The 17,270-nt window shown below is 45.5% G+C and overlaps 1 protein-coding gene across 1 annotated transcript in view; it reads right to left on the reverse strand.

Annotated features, from left to right (window-relative positions):
- Positions 1–18: 18 nt before the first annotated feature.
- Positions 19–17,270, reverse strand: part of spata13 (spermatogenesis associated 13) — a 40,955-nt gene continuing 23,703 nt past the window's right edge. The window contains exons 3-14 of the mRNA XM_046292800.1: positions 16,922–16,963; positions 14,789–15,232; positions 11,838–11,988; positions 11,480–11,607; positions 10,793–10,972; positions 9,460–9,657; positions 8,600–8,779; positions 8,137–8,369; positions 7,884–8,013; positions 6,517–6,895; positions 881–955; positions 19–775 (exon numbers count right to left, since the gene is read on the reverse strand). Of these exons, the coding sequence (XP_046148756.1) occupies positions 588–775; positions 881–955; positions 6,517–6,895; positions 7,884–8,013; positions 8,137–8,369; positions 8,600–8,779; positions 9,460–9,657; positions 10,793–10,972; positions 11,480–11,607; positions 11,838–11,988; positions 14,789–15,232; positions 16,922–16,963 (2,328 nt within the window). The 3' untranslated portion in view covers positions 19–587. The remainder of the gene's footprint in view (positions 776–880; positions 956–6,516; positions 6,896–7,883; positions 8,014–8,136; positions 8,370–8,599; positions 8,780–9,459; positions 9,658–10,792; positions 10,973–11,479; positions 11,608–11,837; positions 11,989–14,788; positions 15,233–16,921; positions 16,964–17,270) is intronic.

Genomic DNA, 17,270 nt, shown 5'->3' on the forward strand with positions numbered 1-17,270 from the left:
TGAAATACACTGCTTGTATTTGGTACTTTTTGTAAAAGAGTTTATTTACAACAGTGTTAACAGGGTTACTGAATGTGCAAATGCATGTGTAGACTGTCCTCTGGGCATTCAGCTCTCAGAAGAGCCACTTGTGCCTTCACTAGCAGTCCAACTCCAACAGGGACCAGCCTCAGAGAAATGAACTAAAACCAAGGTAGCAGGTAAGTACTCAACTCCTAATTGAAAAGCTAAAATGTACTGCACATCATGGTCATAATTACATGAATACAGGTTTGTGTTGGGCGGTTGGGAACCTCAGACCTACAAATAAGAAAGCATCTTTACCACACCAGCACATGGAGGGAGTCAGTCTCTATGCATATTAACACTTATGGGAAATCTCTCCCAATTTGCAGGCACAGATTTGAATAGACACAAATAGAAACCGAACAGCCATAATGCACACAAGACCACAACAAAATATACATACACTTTAAGAGGCACACAAACACATTGATAAAACACACAAAGTAGTACATGCACAGATACTATGCTGAAATATGTAGGTCCATAATTGTATGTTCTTCTGAGTCCTCAGGGCGAGATCCTCACTTCCTGAACAAGGCATGTCGGGTAAAGGTGTACCACAGGTGGGCGGGCTTTTGCTTGGGCTCGGCCAATGTGAACACCTGCTGCTGAGGCACACTGGTTGGCACAGTAACATGGCGCTGGTGAATTGGATGCAGGGGTTGGTGGTGGTGGTGGTGGGGCGGGACAGAGCCAGAGTAGCCTATGGCTGAGAATAAAGAACATTTTTAAAACATTATTTGCAATAAGAGTATTTTACTAAATCCAACACCACAGCAACTGTAAGAACACAGAAGTATGATTGCTTGCTTACTCTTCATTTTCCCTTGTTTGAATCTTCTTGCATTGAAGATTGCTTGTTTTCTCTGCGTTTCACTGATCTTCATTCCTGTCATGAAATTTAAAAAATACCAGTCAACCCAATGTCATTCAACATGGACTTACTTACACGTTCTCCTCTTGTGAATGGTTTTCGATTTTATTTATTCGAAACCAAAGAAGAAAAGTGAAAGACAAAACAGTACAGAAAACAGTTTGTAGGTGAGGTTGAAAACAAGAGCTTATACAATAACCACACAAAAAAAACAGAAAAATATATATACACTACCATTCAGACGTTTGGGGGTCACTAAGAAATGTCCTTGCTTTTGAAAGAAAAGTAAATTTCAAGTCCATTAAAATAACATAAAATTGATCAGAAATACAGTGTAGACATTGTTAATGTTGTAAATGACTATTATTGTAGCTGGAAACGGCAGATTTCTTATGGAATATCTACATAGGCGTACAGAGGCCCATTATCAGCAACCATCACTCCTGTGTTCCAATGGCACGTTGTGTTAGTTAATCCAAGTTTATCATTTTAAAAAGGCTAATTGATCATTAGAAAACCCTTTTGCAATTATGTTAGCACAGCTGAAAACTGTTGTTCTGATTAAAGAAGCAATACAACTGGCCTTCTTTAGACTAGTTGAGTATCTGGAGCATCAGCATTTGTGGGTTCAATTACAGGCTCAAAATGGCCAGAAACAAATAACTTTCTTCTGAAACTTGTCAGTCTATTCTTGTTCTGAGAAATGAAGGTGATTCCATGCGAGAAATTGCCAAGAAACTGAAGATCTTGTACAATGCTTTGTACTACTCCCTTCACAGAACAGCAAACGGGCTCTAACTAGAATAGAAAGAGGAGAGTGGGAGGCCCCGGTGCACAACTGAGCAAGAGGACAAATACATTGGAGTGTCTAGTTTGAGAAACCGACACCTCACAAGTCCTCAACTGGCAGCGTCATTATATAATACCCGCAAAACACCAGTCTCAACTTCAACAGTGAAGAGGCGACTCCGGGATGCTGGCCTTCTAGGCAGAGTTGCAAAGAAAGAGCCATATCTCAGACTGACCAATAAAAATAAAAGATTAAGATGGGCGAAAGAACACAGACACTGGACAGAGGAACTCTGATGTACTCCTCTTGCTCAGTTGTGCACCGGGGCCACCTTTCTATTCTGGGTTAAGCCAGTTTGCGCTGTTCTGTGAAGGGAGTAGTATACAGCGTTGTACGAGATCTTCTGAGAAATGAAGGCTAGAGAAATTGCCAAGACTCTGAACAAGAAAAGATTGACGAGTTTCAGAAGAAAGTTATTTGTTTCTTGCCATTTTGAGCCTGTAATCTCCCAAATTCTGATGCTACAGATAGTCTAAAGGCCAGTTTTATTGCTTCTTTAAGCAGAACAACAGTTTTCAGCTGTGCTAATGTAGCAGTATGATGTTGTTCCCCTAGATTATGCACCAAGTTGCACACAAGGACCAATTCAAATAGGCCAGGTCAAGGGGGGATGTTAATAATTTGATAATAATTATTCAGTGTGTTTTTTAAATGTAATTACAGCTGCATAGCTAATGCTATTCTTTCGTGTACAAACACTTTTTCATATCAACATTTGTGATTGTAAAAGTTTAGTATATTTTGGTTTGGTCCATCGCGGGTTATCTCTATTTCCATACCCCTTATTGTTCTCTTTCGCCTGACCTTCGGCTAGCAAGGTGCCTGAGAGCTATGACTGCGCCAAGGGCTAACATAATGTGTGTTGTCTCTTCGTGCGTAGTGCAAATAAAAATTATTCAACTAGCAGACCTCCAGTTGTGGCAGTGTCGTAATTAAAAGTACACAACGCAGAACGAACCACACTACACTAACATATTTGCAAAAGGGTTATCTAATGATCAGTTAGCCTTTTCAAATGATAAACTTGGATTAGCTAACACAACATGCCATTGGAACATAGGAGTGATGGTTGCTGATAGTGGGCCTCTGTACGTCTATGTAGATATCCCATAAAAAAATCTGGCATTTCCAGCTACAATTGTCATTTACAACATTAACAATGTCTACACTGTATTTCTGATCAATTTGATGTTATTTTAATGGACCAAAAAATGCGCTTTTCTTTCAAAAACAAGGAAATTTCTAAGTGGCCCCAAACTTTTGAACGGCAGTATTTGTATTTGTGTTTAATCAGTTAAAGAATACTAATTATAGCTGAACATGATAGTCAGTATAAAAAAAATGTGCATGAATGTGTGTGTTTAAGAGTTAGGCTACATGAAGAAGACCTGGGAAACACCTTTCCCATCAAACCCTCTTCTAGTCGCCACCCCTTTCCTCTTCCCTCCTTAGTATCTCCTTCCTTTTCCACTTCCCTCATCAGTCTCTCCATCCTTTGCCACTTCCCTCATCAGTCTCTCCATCCTTTTCCATTTCCGTCAGTAGTCTCTCCATCCCTTTCCACTTCCCTCAGTCTCTCCATCCCTTTCCACTTCCCTCATCAGTCTCTCCATCCCTTTCCACTTCCCTCATCAGTCTCTCCATCCTTTTCCACTTCCCTCATCAGTCTCTCCATCCTTTTCCACTTCCCTCAGTCCCTCCATCCCTTTCCACTTCCCTCATCAGTCTCGCCATCCTTTTCCACTTCCCTCAGTCTCTCCATCCCTTTCCACTTCCCTCAGTCTCTCCATCCCTTTCCACTTCCCTCACTCTCCATCCTTTTCCACTTCCCTCAGTATCTCCTTCCCTTTCCACTTCCCTCATCAGTCTCTCCTTCCCTTTCCTCTTCCCTCATCAGTCTCTCCATCCCTTTCCACTTCCCTCATCAGTGTCTTCTTCCCACTCCTTCTCACCCATCTCCTGTACCCTCTGTCTCTCCATCCCTTTCCACTTCCCTCAGTCTCTCCATCCCTTTCCACTTCCCTCACTCTCCATCCTTTTCCACTTCCCTCAGTCTCTCCTTCCCTTTCCTCTTCCCTCCTCAGTATCTCCTTCCCTTTCCACTTCCCTCATCAGTCTCTCCTTCCCTTTCCTCTTCCCTCATCAGTCTCTCCATCCCTTTCCACTTCCCTCATCAGGGTCTTCTTCCCACTCCTTCTCACCCATCTCCTGTACCCTCTGTCTCTCCATCCCTTTCCACTTCCCTCAGTCTCTCCTTCCCACTTCCCTCAGTTTCTCCTTCCCTTTCCACTTCCCTCAGTTTCTCCTTCCCTTTCCACTTCCCTCAGTCTCTCCTTCCCACTTCCCTCAGTCTCTCCTTCCCACTTCCCTCAGTCTCTCCTTCCCACTTCCCTCAGTCTCTCCTTCCCACTTCCCTCAGTCTCTCCTTCCCACTTCCCTCAGTCTCTCCTTCCCACTTCCCTCAGTCTCTCCTTCCCACTTCCCTCAGTCTCTCCTTCCCACTTCCCTCAGTCTCTCCTTCCCACTTCCCTCAGTCTCTCCTTCCCTCAGTCTCTCCTTCCCTCAGTCTCTCCTTCCCTCAGTCTCTCCTTCCCTCAGTCTCTCCTTCCCACTTCCCTCAGTCTCTCCTTCCCACTTCCCTCATCAGTCTCTCCTTCCCACTTCCCTCATCAGTCTCTCCTTCCTTTTCCACTTCCCTCAGTCTCTCCTTCCTTTTCCACTTCCCTCAGTCTCTCCTTCCCACTTCCCTCAGTCTCTCCTTCCCACTTCCCTCAGTCTCTCCTTCCCACTTCCCTCAGTCTCTCCTTCCCACTTCCCTCATCAGTCTCTCCATCCCTTTCCACTTCCCTCACTCTCCATCCTTTTCCACTTCCCTCAGTCTCTCCTTCCCTTTCCTCTTCCCTCCTCAGTATCTCCTTCCCTTTCCACTTCCCTCATCAGTCTCTCCTTCCCTTTCCTCTTCCCTCATCAGTCTCTCCATCCCTTTCCACTTCCCTCATCAGGGTCTTCTTCCCACTCCTTCTCACCCATCTCCTGTACCCTCTGTCTCTCCATCCCTTTCCACTTCCCTCAGTCTCTCCTTCCCACTTCCCTCAGTTTCTCCTTCCCTTTCCACTTCCCTCAGTTTCTCCTTCCCACTTCCCTCAGTCTCTCCTTCCCACTTCCCTCAGTCTCTCCTTCCCACTTCCCTCAGTCTCTCCTTCCCACTTCCCTCAGTCTCTCCTTCCCACTTCCCTCAGTCTCTCCTTCCCACTTCCCTCAGTCTCTCCTTCCCACTTCCCTCAGTCTCTCCTTCCCACTTCCCTCAGTCTCTCCTTCCCACTTCCCTCAGTCTCTTCCTTCCCACTTCCCTCAGTCTCTCCTTCCTTTTCCACTTCCCTCAGTCTCTCCTTCCTTTTCCACTTCCCTCAGTCTTCCCTCAGTCTCTCCTTCCCTCAGTCTCTCCTTCCCTCAGTCTCTCCTTCCCTCAGTCTCTCCTTCCCACTTCCCTCATCAGTCTCTCCTTCCCACTTCCCTCATCAGTCTCTCCTTCCCACTTCCCTCATCAGTCTCTCCTTCCCACTTCCCTCATCAGTCTCTCCTTCCCACTTCCCTCATCAGTCTCTCCTTCCCACTTCCCTCAGTCTCTCCTTCCTTTTCCACTTCCCTCAGTCTCTCCTTCCTTTTCCACTTCCCTCAGTCTCTCCTTCCTTTTCCACTTCCCTCAGTCTCTCCTTCCTTTTCCACTTCCCTCAGTCTCTCCTTCCTTTTCCACTTCCCTCAGTCTCTCCTTCCTTTTCCACTTCCCTCAGTCTCTCCTTCCCACTTCCCTCAGTCTCTCCTTCCCACTTCCCTCAGTCTCTCCTTCCCACTTCCCTCATCAGTCTCTCCATCCCTTTCCACTTCCCTCATCAGTCTCTCCTTCCCTTTCCTCTTCCCTCCTCAGTATATCCATCCCTTTCCACTTCCCTCATCAGTCTCTCCTTCCCACTCCTTCTCACCCATCTCCTGTACCCTCAGTCTCTCCATCCCTTTCCACTTCCCTCAGTCTCTCCATCCTTTTCCACTTCCCTCAGTCTCTCCATCCCTTTCCACTTCCCTCATCAGTCTCTCCATCCCTTTCCACTTCCCTCATCAGTCTCTCCATCCCTTTCCACTTCCCTCATCAGTCTCTCCATCCCTTTCCACTTCCCTCAGTCTCTCCATCCCTTTCTACTTCCCTCAGTCTCTCCATCCCTTTCCACTTCCCTCATCAGTCTCTTCTTCCCTTTCCACTTCCCTCATCAGTCTCTCCTTCCCTTTCCTCTTCCCTCAGTCTCTCATTCCCTTTCCTCTTCCCTCCTCAGTATATCCATCCCTTTCCACTTCCCTCATCAGTCTCTCCTTCCCACTCCTTCTCACCCATCTCCTGTACCCTCAGTCTCTCCATCCCTTTCCACTTCCCTCATCAGTCTCTCCATCCTTTTCCACTTCCCTCAGTCTCTCCATCCCTTTCCACTTCCCTCAGTCTCTCCATCCCTTTCTACTTCCCTCAGTCTCTCCATCCTTTTCCACTTCCCTCATCAGTCTCTCCATCCCTTTCCACTTCCCTCATCAGTCTCTCCATCCCTTTCCACTTCCCTCAGTCTCTCCATCCTTTTCCACTTTCCTCATCAGTCTCTCCTTCTCACCCATCTCCTGGTCCTCCTGTACCCTCTGTCTCTCCATCCCTTTCCACTTCCCTCATCTCCTTCCCACTCCTTCTCACCCATCTCCTGGTCCTCTTGTACCCTCTGTCTCTCCCTGGCGAAGGCCTGCAGCCAGCGCTGTCTATCCTGGGGTTTCCTGCAGCAGAGGTAACACAGGGTCTCCAGGGTAGAGCTGTTCCGGAGCCGCAAGGCGTTCCTCAGCAAGATGCCCAGCTCGGGGTCCCTGCCATCGGGCATCTGTAGCACCGATGTGTTGTCCATGTCCAGGCGACCACGGTAGTGCAGCAGGTCGCGGCGCAGTACGTCCTTCTTACAGAACACCAGCTGGTGGTCGAACAGGAAGAAGCTGCGCTGCTGCGTCTTGTTGCCCTGCCGGACAATCCGGGTGAGTTCCCCAGAGTGGATCAGCTCCGAGCTGCACTCCAGAACATCTGCTCCCTGGGAGAGAGCACACAGAGAGAGAGAGGGGGGTGAACCAGTATCTGGGCAGAGGAGGAGACAATGAATGTGACTAGTCTCATCTCTAGCCCAGTTTGCTACCATTCATTTTCCCATTAGACAGCTCTGCAAGCATGTCAAAATACATCCGTTACCTCACTAAATATGTTTTGCTGAGCAGCTATCGTCATTTACTGCCGTCACACCAGGTATGTACATCCCAAAAAAAGTCCACATAAAAATGTACATGTGCCAAATCCACCTCTGGGAAAGCTCTCTAAAAACATACCCTATATGGTCTACTTGATCTCTAAAAACATACCCTATATGGTCTACTTGATCTCTAAAAACATACCCTATATGGTCTACTTGATCTCTAAAAACATACCCTATATGGTCTACTTGATCTCTAAAAACATACCCTATATGGTCTACTTAACCTACTTGATCTCTATTAACATGGTCTACTTAACCTACTTGCATTAAATATGATTACAGGTTGATTGATGATTGGTTAGTGTACTGCTGCTGGATCAGCCGACATGTACGTGGTGGTAATGAGGGATTTTATTGGCGGTACCGAAGAGGTGATTTGAGACTAGTCATTCATCGTCTCCTCCTCTGCCCAGATACTGGTTCAGAGAGGGGGTTGCATTTGTCAGATCATTGATTGAGTCATTGTCGACACCTTAAATGGTTAGTGCTAGCCGAGATCCTTGGGAAGTCTCTACCCTAACCTTACCATAACCCTTCACTTTTTTACATTTCAACTTCAAAATGGGGTAGGGATGCCCCAAGGACCCCGGACAGCATGGACCCATGTTAAACGACACCTTATTTCCCAGACTGAGTACAGGAGACGAGCACAAGGTTGAAATGGGTTTTGATGCAAAGCCTTAACATAAACACTGTAGTAGCCATGTAATAATAAGGTGCTAACAGGTTTCTGCTGCAGTAACAATGTAAAAAACGTTGTGAGGATCCGCACCTCCCAGCGTAGGATGGCCACCTGCCAGTGAGCTATGGCGTCAACACTCTCCAGCCTCCTTTTCCCCTCGTTGATCAGGCTCGCCACATTCTTCATCGCCTCGTACGCGTTACTAACTCCACCATAGTCACTACAGAACACAACATCAACAGCATTGGAGAGTGTGAAAAGGTTTGTGTGTGTATTCGTGTGAGTGGGTATATGTTGTGAAGTTCGTAAAGGAAAAAAGTGTCCAGTGTGTGTTGTGGCCTACCTGTGGTCTTTGGGGGTGTATTTGAGCAGCTCTCCCAGCTGCAGGGGGTACTTGCAGATCTTCTGGACGGGCGTGAGCAGGAAGCCGGCGATGGAGATGTCAATCATCTGCTGCAGCAGCCGGCAGGCCTCAAAGAAGTGCTTGTACCTGCCCAGCTTCATGAGGCGCTGCAGCTCCCCACACGCTGCAGGGTGGGTGTTACAGTACTCAGAGTAGATGGAAAAACCCTCCCCCTGAGAGAGAGGATAAGAGGATGGGGGGGGTGAGAGAGTGGGTAAGGAAGGAAAGAGTGTGGGGGTGGAAAAGCCGGGAGGGAGAGAGGCAAAATAGTTCAATAGAGCCAAACGGGGATATGACGATGTTGACGTGTATAACTGTAATGTACTCACGGAGCAAAAAGATAATGGTGTGGAAAAACGCTGGATCCAATTCTGAAATAAGTGTGTGTAAAGAAAGTGTGTACCTGTAAGAGGAAACAGGCTCCTATCTCACTGAGGTGAGGCTGGTCTGTGTTGTACTTCCTCTCCAGGTCTTTGAGGAACTGTCTCTGGAACTTGTAGATGTCCTCGATGTTACTGAAGATGGTCTTTAGCTGCAGCTCAGTGAACATGCCCGGGTGTTTACCACACTGGCGGATATAGCCCTGGGAAAAGCATTAGACATTTTGTCTGGGTCAAAAAGAGGTTTAAGTGGTGGGGCGCGGCCAATGGTGTGGTCTCCGATCAAACATTTTAGAGGCCCTCCTGTTGGGCGCAGTGACAAAATGTAGCCGTTTTAAAGCTAATGTGTACATTTATACACATTTTACATGAGACAGAAAATGTGCAGTTTTAAAGCAAATGTCCTGCAATTTTACACATTTCACCATAGCTTATGCTATCTGAGCAACACAAACAAACAAACAAAATCAAATGGGGGCCCCCCTGACTGTCGCTTTAATTTTTGTGATTGTTAGTTCTCAAAGATGATCTTATCACAAAATACACTAGTATGTTATCTTTTCTACATACTTTATATCTGGTTTTAGTCTTTTAAGTTAACAATGAAAAAAATAAGGTCTATCCTGAAAATAATTTTAATAAAAATAAATAACACTAATAAAAATGTATCTATTTGTATATAGGCCCCTGAAAAAACAGGTGGCCCACCCAAGACTTTTCTATGCAGAAAAAAACAGACAGATGTTGTGTTCAACCAGCAGGGGGAGCCAATGGGCAGAAAAGCTGGTGGCAATCCAGAGTCCTAGTTGTAATATCAGTGATGGTGGAAAGAGATGGGTTAGGGTCGGTTAATGTTGGTGGTTGTGGTCGAGCCTCCACCCACCTCACAGATGTCCCGGAGATGTTTGATGTAGATGCGTTCAGTATTCATGATCTCTTTGACCACGTTAGTCCTCATCTGCTCACGGTGCTCGGCGCTGTGTGTGTGAGTGTCGCGGGTGTCAGTGTGTGGGTCCTCTTGGTCCAGAGCACAACTCTCTACACTTTCTGCTCCTGAGTCCTCCTCCTGGTTCACACGAACCTGTCAATCAAAACACACTCCCCCACGTTACCAGGGAAACCAGAGTCACACAGTCCACCTAGTTAACTAGCATCTATAAATTAAACTTAACCCAACCTACATCCCTAAGGTAACATTGGAAACACCATGTATGGTTAACAAGCCCCTGTCTGTCAACAACAATCACCAATAAGGGAAATTACCAAGCGGTCACCCAACTATTAATTAACTGGCCTCGCCATGGTTACCATAGCTTGCCTTACTAAGACGTAACTGTCAATCAACAAGTCACCAGGGAAACCACTGAAACCTCTGAACCCCTCAGCTCTTGAACACACACTACTAAGGGGCGTGGTTGGCGCTAAGCCAGTTTCAGAGCCTTTGGCTGGGAGGGTCTACAGTAAACATCAATTACACAGGGAGGTCAATGTCCACAGACAAAACATGGACACTTCTTATATTTCAACAACCCAACCATCATGTTTTGTTTGTGGCCCTTTGTTTAGTTTTTTGCTTTATGGCCTGAGCTATAATATATATAATAATAATAATATATGCCATTTAGCAGACGCTTTTATCCAAAGCGACTTACAGTCATGTGTGCATACATTCTACGTATGGGTGGTCCCGGGAATCGAACCCACTACCCTGGCGTTACAAGCGCCATGCTCTACCAACTGAGCTACAGAAGGACCACTATATCTTGGTGTTGTGTAAAAATATAAATAAAAATATGAAGAAATGGTGAATAATTGACTGATTGAAATTGAAAATGTAAGAAAAATCGGGGTTAGTGCACCAGAAGGACTTGATGACACAGTGCACACAAAATGTACTTTTCATGTACCGAATAAAATTCTAAAGTTCAATGTGTTTGCATCGCATTTCAACTCCGATAGTTTTGTCACAAAAACGGTTGAGTTAAATAGTAAATGTGCCTACTCTGGTCTTTGGAATTTTCTTGCATAATACATTTTACCGACACAAAATGATCCCACCATGTCGAACAAACAAATGATCTGTCGGCATTTATAAAATTGTACCAAAACTTCCTGATTCCATCACAGCTGTTGCGATTTTTTATTTTTTTTATTTATACGGTATGACTTTACTCATATAAAAACTGTGGATGGAAAAGTGATTAGAGTAGTTTTACCCTGACGAAGCTAGAGGGGAACCAGGCCTCCCTGTCTGCCCCCATGCCCCACCACCAGTCCTTGTGAGGGGCCTCCAGCACCCGGATCACATCCCCCGCCTTGAACGCCAGCTCCTGCTCCTCCATCGTCACATGGTCCCACAGGGCCTCCGCATACACCGCTTGACCCTGGCTTATCCACTGACACACACACACACACACACACACACACACACACACACACACACACACACACACACACACACACACACACACACACACACACACACACACACACACACACACACACACACAGATATATATTTTAAAAACTATTACATACATCAGACTGTCTGATGGCTGAAGATTTTCCAGTTAAAGAAATGAGAAGTCACATTATTCCCCTGATGTTTCTCTGTACTCAGAGTTACAGAGTCAGAGATACAGAGTTTCATGTAATGACAGACACACACAGATAAATACAGATTACATGCACAGCACACTCATGTCCGACACACAGATTATGCTTGGACTTGGACACCACAGCCGTGTCCAAATTTGGACCAAAGCAGATCACACACAATCACATAGAAATAGAAACATCAGAGAAGACTTGGCAGAAACGGCATGTTGACTTGGAGAGACGTTACGTCTGTTGCCAGGTAACAGAACACACTCTGCAGATCAACACCCAGGTGGGCAGCTCACCTGGCTGAGAGCAGACAGCTCCACCCCAGGCTGCAGGTACGTTGTGACGTCACTGAGCTCATCGAAGCTCCCCTCCTCCTCACTCACACTGTCACCATCCACCGCTGCAGAACGCTCTGAGCCGGCGTCTGCTTTGGGGAGGAGAATACAGTTACAAACATTATACATGCTCACACACACACTGAAAGAGGGGAGACATACGTTTACATCACACTTTCAAAGAGCTCGTCTGTTTTGCTGTTAATTTACAGACACACTCTGCCTCATTCTCACACACCCTCACCACTCAACCCCACTCTGCCTCATTCTCACGGACAAGCTCTCTCCATCTTTATTCCTCTCTTTCACACACACACACCCTCAACACTGAGGACTCTGTGTAGTTTGCGTCGTCCGAGGCGGTCCAGTCCGATGGGGGTGCTCTGGGAGAAGGTGGAGGGGCGGAACCTGGCCGACACCGCTTTGTAGGGGGGCACTTGGTGGGACGGGACAGGGGGACGCGACAGGGGCTAGAGGGACATGGAGAGGACAGTGTTAGGGCCTTTGGGAACAAATCACAAACAGGGCATTATGATACATACTGGGCATTTCCTCTGGAATACAGATGGTGTAAATGATTTCACTGAGTTACAGTTCATAAGGAAATCAGTTAATTCATTAGGCCCGAATCTATGGATTTCACGACTGGAAATACAGATATGTACATTACCAGCCAAAGGTTTGGACACTCTACTCATACCAGGGTTTTTCTTTATTTTTGTTACATTGTAGAATAGTGAAGATGTCAAAACTATGAAATAACACATATGGAATCATGTAGAAACCAAAAAAAGTGTTAACTAAATCAAAATACATTCTATATTTGAGATTCTTCAAAGTAGCCAACCTTTGCCTTGATGACAGCTTTGCACACTCTTGGCATTCTCTCAACCAGCTTCATGAGTAAAGTCGCCTGGAATGTATTTCAATTAACATGTGTGACATGTTAAGTTAATTTGTGGAATTTCTTTCCTTCTTAATGAGCCAATCAATTGTGTTGTGACAAGGTAGGGGTGGTATACAGAAGAAAGCCCTATTTGGTAAAAGACCAAGTCCATATTATGGTAGGAACGACAGTCCATTACTTTAAGACATGAAGGTCAGTCAACACAGAACATTTCAAGAACTTTAGAAGTTTCTTCAAGTGCAGTTTCTTCAAGTGCAGTCACAGAAACCATCAAGTGCTATGATGAAACTGGCTCTCATGAGGACAGCCACAGGAAAGGAATGCCCAGAGTTACCTCTGCTGCAGAGGATAACTTCATTAGTAAACTGCACCTCAGATTATTTGGGCTGCAAATGCTTCAGAGTTTAAGTAACAGATACATCTCAACTGTTCAGAGGAGACTACGTGAATCAGGCCTTCGTGGTCGAATTGCTGCAAAGAAACCACTACTAAAGGAAACCAATAAGAAGAAGAGACTTGCTTGGGCCAAGAAACACAAGCAATGGACATTAGACCGGTGGAAATCTGTTCTTTGATCTTATGAGTCCGAATTAGATTTTTGGTTCAAACAGCCATGTCTTTGTGAGACGCAGAGTAGGTGAACGGATTATCTCTGCATGTCTGGTTCCCACCGTGAAGCATGGAGGAGGTGATTGTGCTTTGCAGGTGTCACGGTCTGTGATTTATTTAGAATTCAAGGCACACAACCAGCATGGTTACCACAGCATTCTGCAGTGATACACATATGTGGGAACTCCTTCAAGACTGTTGGAAAAACATTCCTCATGAAGCTGGTTGAGAGAATGCCAATAGTGTGCAAAGCTATCAAAGGCAAGAGTGGCTACTTTGAAGAATCTAAAATATATCTTGATTTGTTTAACACTTTTTTAGTTACTACATGATTTCATGTGTTATTTCATAGTTTTGATGTCTTCACTATTATTCTACAATGTATAAAATAGTAAAAATAAAGAAAAACCCTTGAATGAGTAGGTGTGTCCAAACTTTTGACTGGTACTGTATCTGTTGGTCACAGATACATTTAAAAAAAGGGAGAGGCATGGATCCTAAAACCAGGCAGTATTGGATGTGATCACCATTTGCCTCATGCAGCGCGACACATCGCATAGAGTTGATCAGACTGTTGATCGTGGCCTGTGGAATGCTGTCCCACTCCTCTTCCATGGCTGTGTGAAGTTGCTTGATATAGGAGGGAACTGGACCACTGTCATACATGTCGATCCAGAGAATCCCAAACATGCTTAATGGGTGACATGTCTGGTGAGTATGCATGCATTGAAGAACTGGGACATATTCAGCTTCAAGTAATTACTTACAGATTCTTGCGACATGGGGCCATGCATCATCATGCTGAAACATGAGGTGATGGTGGCAGATGAATGGTACGACAACGGGCCTCAGAATCCCGTCACCGTATAGCTGTGCATTCAAAATGCCATCGGTAAAATGCTAAATGTGTTTGTTGTCTGTAACTTTTGCCTGCCCATACCATAACCTTATCGCCACCACGGGGGACTCTGTTCACAACGTTGACATCAGCAAACCGCTCGCCCAAACAACACCATATACGCATGCTGCCAGCCATTTGCCCGTGAAGAGAACAATTATCCAACGTGCCAGTGGCAATCGAAGGTGAGCATTTTTCCACTAAAGTCAGTTATGACGCCGAACTGCAGTCAAGTCAAGAGCCTGGTGAAGACAACAAGCAGCCAGATGAGCTTCCCTGAGACATTTCTGACAGTTTGTGCAGAAATTCTTCAGTTAAACAAACCCACAGTTTCATCAGCTGTCCGGGTGGCTGGTCTCAGACAATCCCGCAGGTGAAGATGTGGATGTCCTGGGCTGGCGTGGTTACATGTGGTCTGCGGTTGTGAGGCCAGTTGGTCGCACTGCCAAATTCTCTAAAATGACGTTGGAGGTGGCTTATGGTAGAGAAATTAACATTACATTCTGACAACAACTTAAGACATCTGTGGCATGGTGTTGTGACAAAACTGCACATTAGAGGGGCCTTTTATTGCCCCGAGCACAAGGTGCACCTGTGTAATGATCGTGCTGTTTAATCAGATTCTTGATATGCCACACCTGTCAGGTGGATGGGTTATCTTGGCAATGGAGAACTGCTCACTAACAGGGATGTAAAAAAATCTGCACAAAATGGGAGAAACAAGCTTTTGGTTCATATGGAAAATTTCTGGGATCTTTAATTTCAGCTCATGAAACATGGGACGAACACTTTACATGTTGCGTTTATATTTCTGTTCAGTATATATCTAGCCATTGTTTAGAGGTGAGGTTCTTACAGAAGGCAGACGGTCCTCTCTCTCCTCAGCTCCTCCAATAACAGACATTGGCTGTCTCCTCCGGCACGGGAGATCTCCATTCATATTGTAGTTCTCTGTGCTGTCACTGTCCTGCGAGCCTCCATTGCTTTTGCTGTCTTGACAGGGAGTTCCATTTGTAGTCCTCTCCTTAGGATGTAGCTCAGTCTCCTCCTCGGGGATGGCGTACTTCCTGGCTACCAGCTGAGCGTAGTCAGAGATTGGTCGAGGCCTCGATCGGCCCGCCCTTTGCCTGGGGATGAAGGACGTGGACGTTTCTGTGGAACCTATTTTCGTCGGTGACATGGGTGAAGTGGGAGACTCTGGGGGCCATGTTGGTGTGAGAGAAGGGGTACTGGTGGCTGAAGGAGGGGGTGTCTCTTCACCCCCTAATAGTGCCTCTCTGCCCTGTTCGTCTAACGTACCCTGAAGGTGAGAGCAAAGATGAAAGGTCAATGAGATGCCCCACAATGTTTGCTTCTAACAAACATCTGCAGGAAGGAAGGTCTGAATCAAAAACAGAGCATGCCATTTAGTTGACGTGTCATTAATGTGGAAAGTTATTACTAATATCTTTGGACTTTTAGGCTAGTTTGACATTAGTATTGCCCCCCCCCCCAAAGAGAGAGGGGTAAACTCATTTGAACTCAATCACTTTGACAGTACCCCTTTTAAATTTGAACGAAACCTTTCAGAAAGTATACATACCCCTTGACTTATTCTACAGCCTGAATTCTAAATGGATTAAATACATTTTTCTATGTACGAACTTGGGAGAGACGAAGGTCGAGAGCCATGCATCCTCCGAAACACAACCCAACCAAGCCGCACTGCTTCTTAACACAGCGTGCATCCAACTAAGAAGCCAGCCGCACCAATGTGTCGGAGGGAACACCATACACCAAGTGGCCCGCCACAGGAGTCGCTAGTGCGCGATGAGACAAGGATATCCCTACCGGACAAACCCTCCCTAACCCAGACGACGCTAGGCCAATTGTGCGTCGCCCCATGGACCTACCGGTCGCGGCCGGCTGCGACAGAGCATGGACTCGAACCAGTCTCTCTGGTGGCACAGCGATGCAGTGCCTTAGACCACTGCGCCACCCAGGAGGCCCCAGACAACCATTTAAGTCTAGCCATAGATTTTTCAAGCAGGTTTAAGTCAAAATTGTAACTCAGGAACATTCACAATCTTCTTGGTAAGCAACTCCAAAGTAGATTTGGCCTTCTGTTTTAGGTTATTGTCCTGCTGAAAGGTGAATTCATCTTCCAGTGGCTGGTGGAAAGCAGACTGAACCAGATTCTCCTCTAGGATTTTGCCTGTGCTTAGCTCAATTCCGTTTCATACTGAAAAACACCCAGTTCTTAAAGATTACAAGCACACCCATAACATGATGCAGCCACCACCATGCTTGAAAAAATGGAACAGTACTCAGTAATGTGTTGTATTGGATTTGCCCCAAACCTAACTTTGTATGTATTCAGGACAAAAAGTGAATTACTTTGCCAATTTTTTGCAGTATTACTTTATTGCCTTCTTGCAAACAGGATGCATGTTGTGGAATAGTTTTATTCTGTTAGGATTCCTTCTTTTCACTGTCAATTAGGTTAGTGTTGTGGAGTAACTACAATGTTGTTGATACATCCTCAGTTCTCCTACAACAGCCATTAAACTCCGTAACCGGTTTAAAGTCACCATTGGCCTCTCCGGCAAATAAGTTAGGAAGAAAGACCATCTTCATAGTGACTGGGTGTATTGATACACCATCCAAAGTATAATTGATAACTTCTCCATGCTCAAAGGGATATTCAATGTCTGCTTTGAAATGTTTTTGGTTTTTTTACCTATCTACAAACAGGTGATCTTTGCATTGGAAAACCTCCATGGTCTTTGTGGTTGAATCTATGTTTGAAATTCACTGCTCGACTAAGGGACCTTACAGATAATTGTATGTTTGGGGTAGAGAGACGAGGGAGTAATTCAAAAATAATTTTAAAACACTTATTGCACAGAGTGAGTCCATGCAATAATTTATGTAACTTTGTTTAAATCAAAAGGGATGGTGTCAAATAGTGATTGAATTCAATTGTATTTACCCAGAGATGTCCTCTTACCTGCTGGTCCTCCTGATCTTGGTCTGGTCTGGTCCATACGCACTGGAAATGTACACAGTGGATCAGCATCATGGTCAAATGTCAACCCACTGGCAGGCCTCTGTCACGAGGCCTGGGTCTCCCTCTCCTTTAGTCCTCTACTGTACTTTCCCCTGCTTCTCGCTCTTCAACCAAAGTAAATGTGCTCCTTCCCCTCATCTTATCAGCTAAAATCTGCCATCATGGTCCTCGATTAAATAAACCAGTCTTCTGATCGACCTCTAGTCCTCTAACAACCCTAGTGTATTATTCCTGGTTGTGTCTGTAGCGTTTTCCTACAACTCCCTCAGTAAACTCTCCCAGGCTCAGT

This window comes from Oncorhynchus gorbuscha, linkage group LG12, assembly GCF_021184085.1.
Source record: "Oncorhynchus gorbuscha isolate QuinsamMale2020 ecotype Even-year linkage group LG12, OgorEven_v1.0, whole genome shotgun sequence".
Classification (NCBI taxonomy): domain Eukaryota; kingdom Metazoa; phylum Chordata; class Actinopteri; order Salmoniformes; family Salmonidae; genus Oncorhynchus; species Oncorhynchus gorbuscha.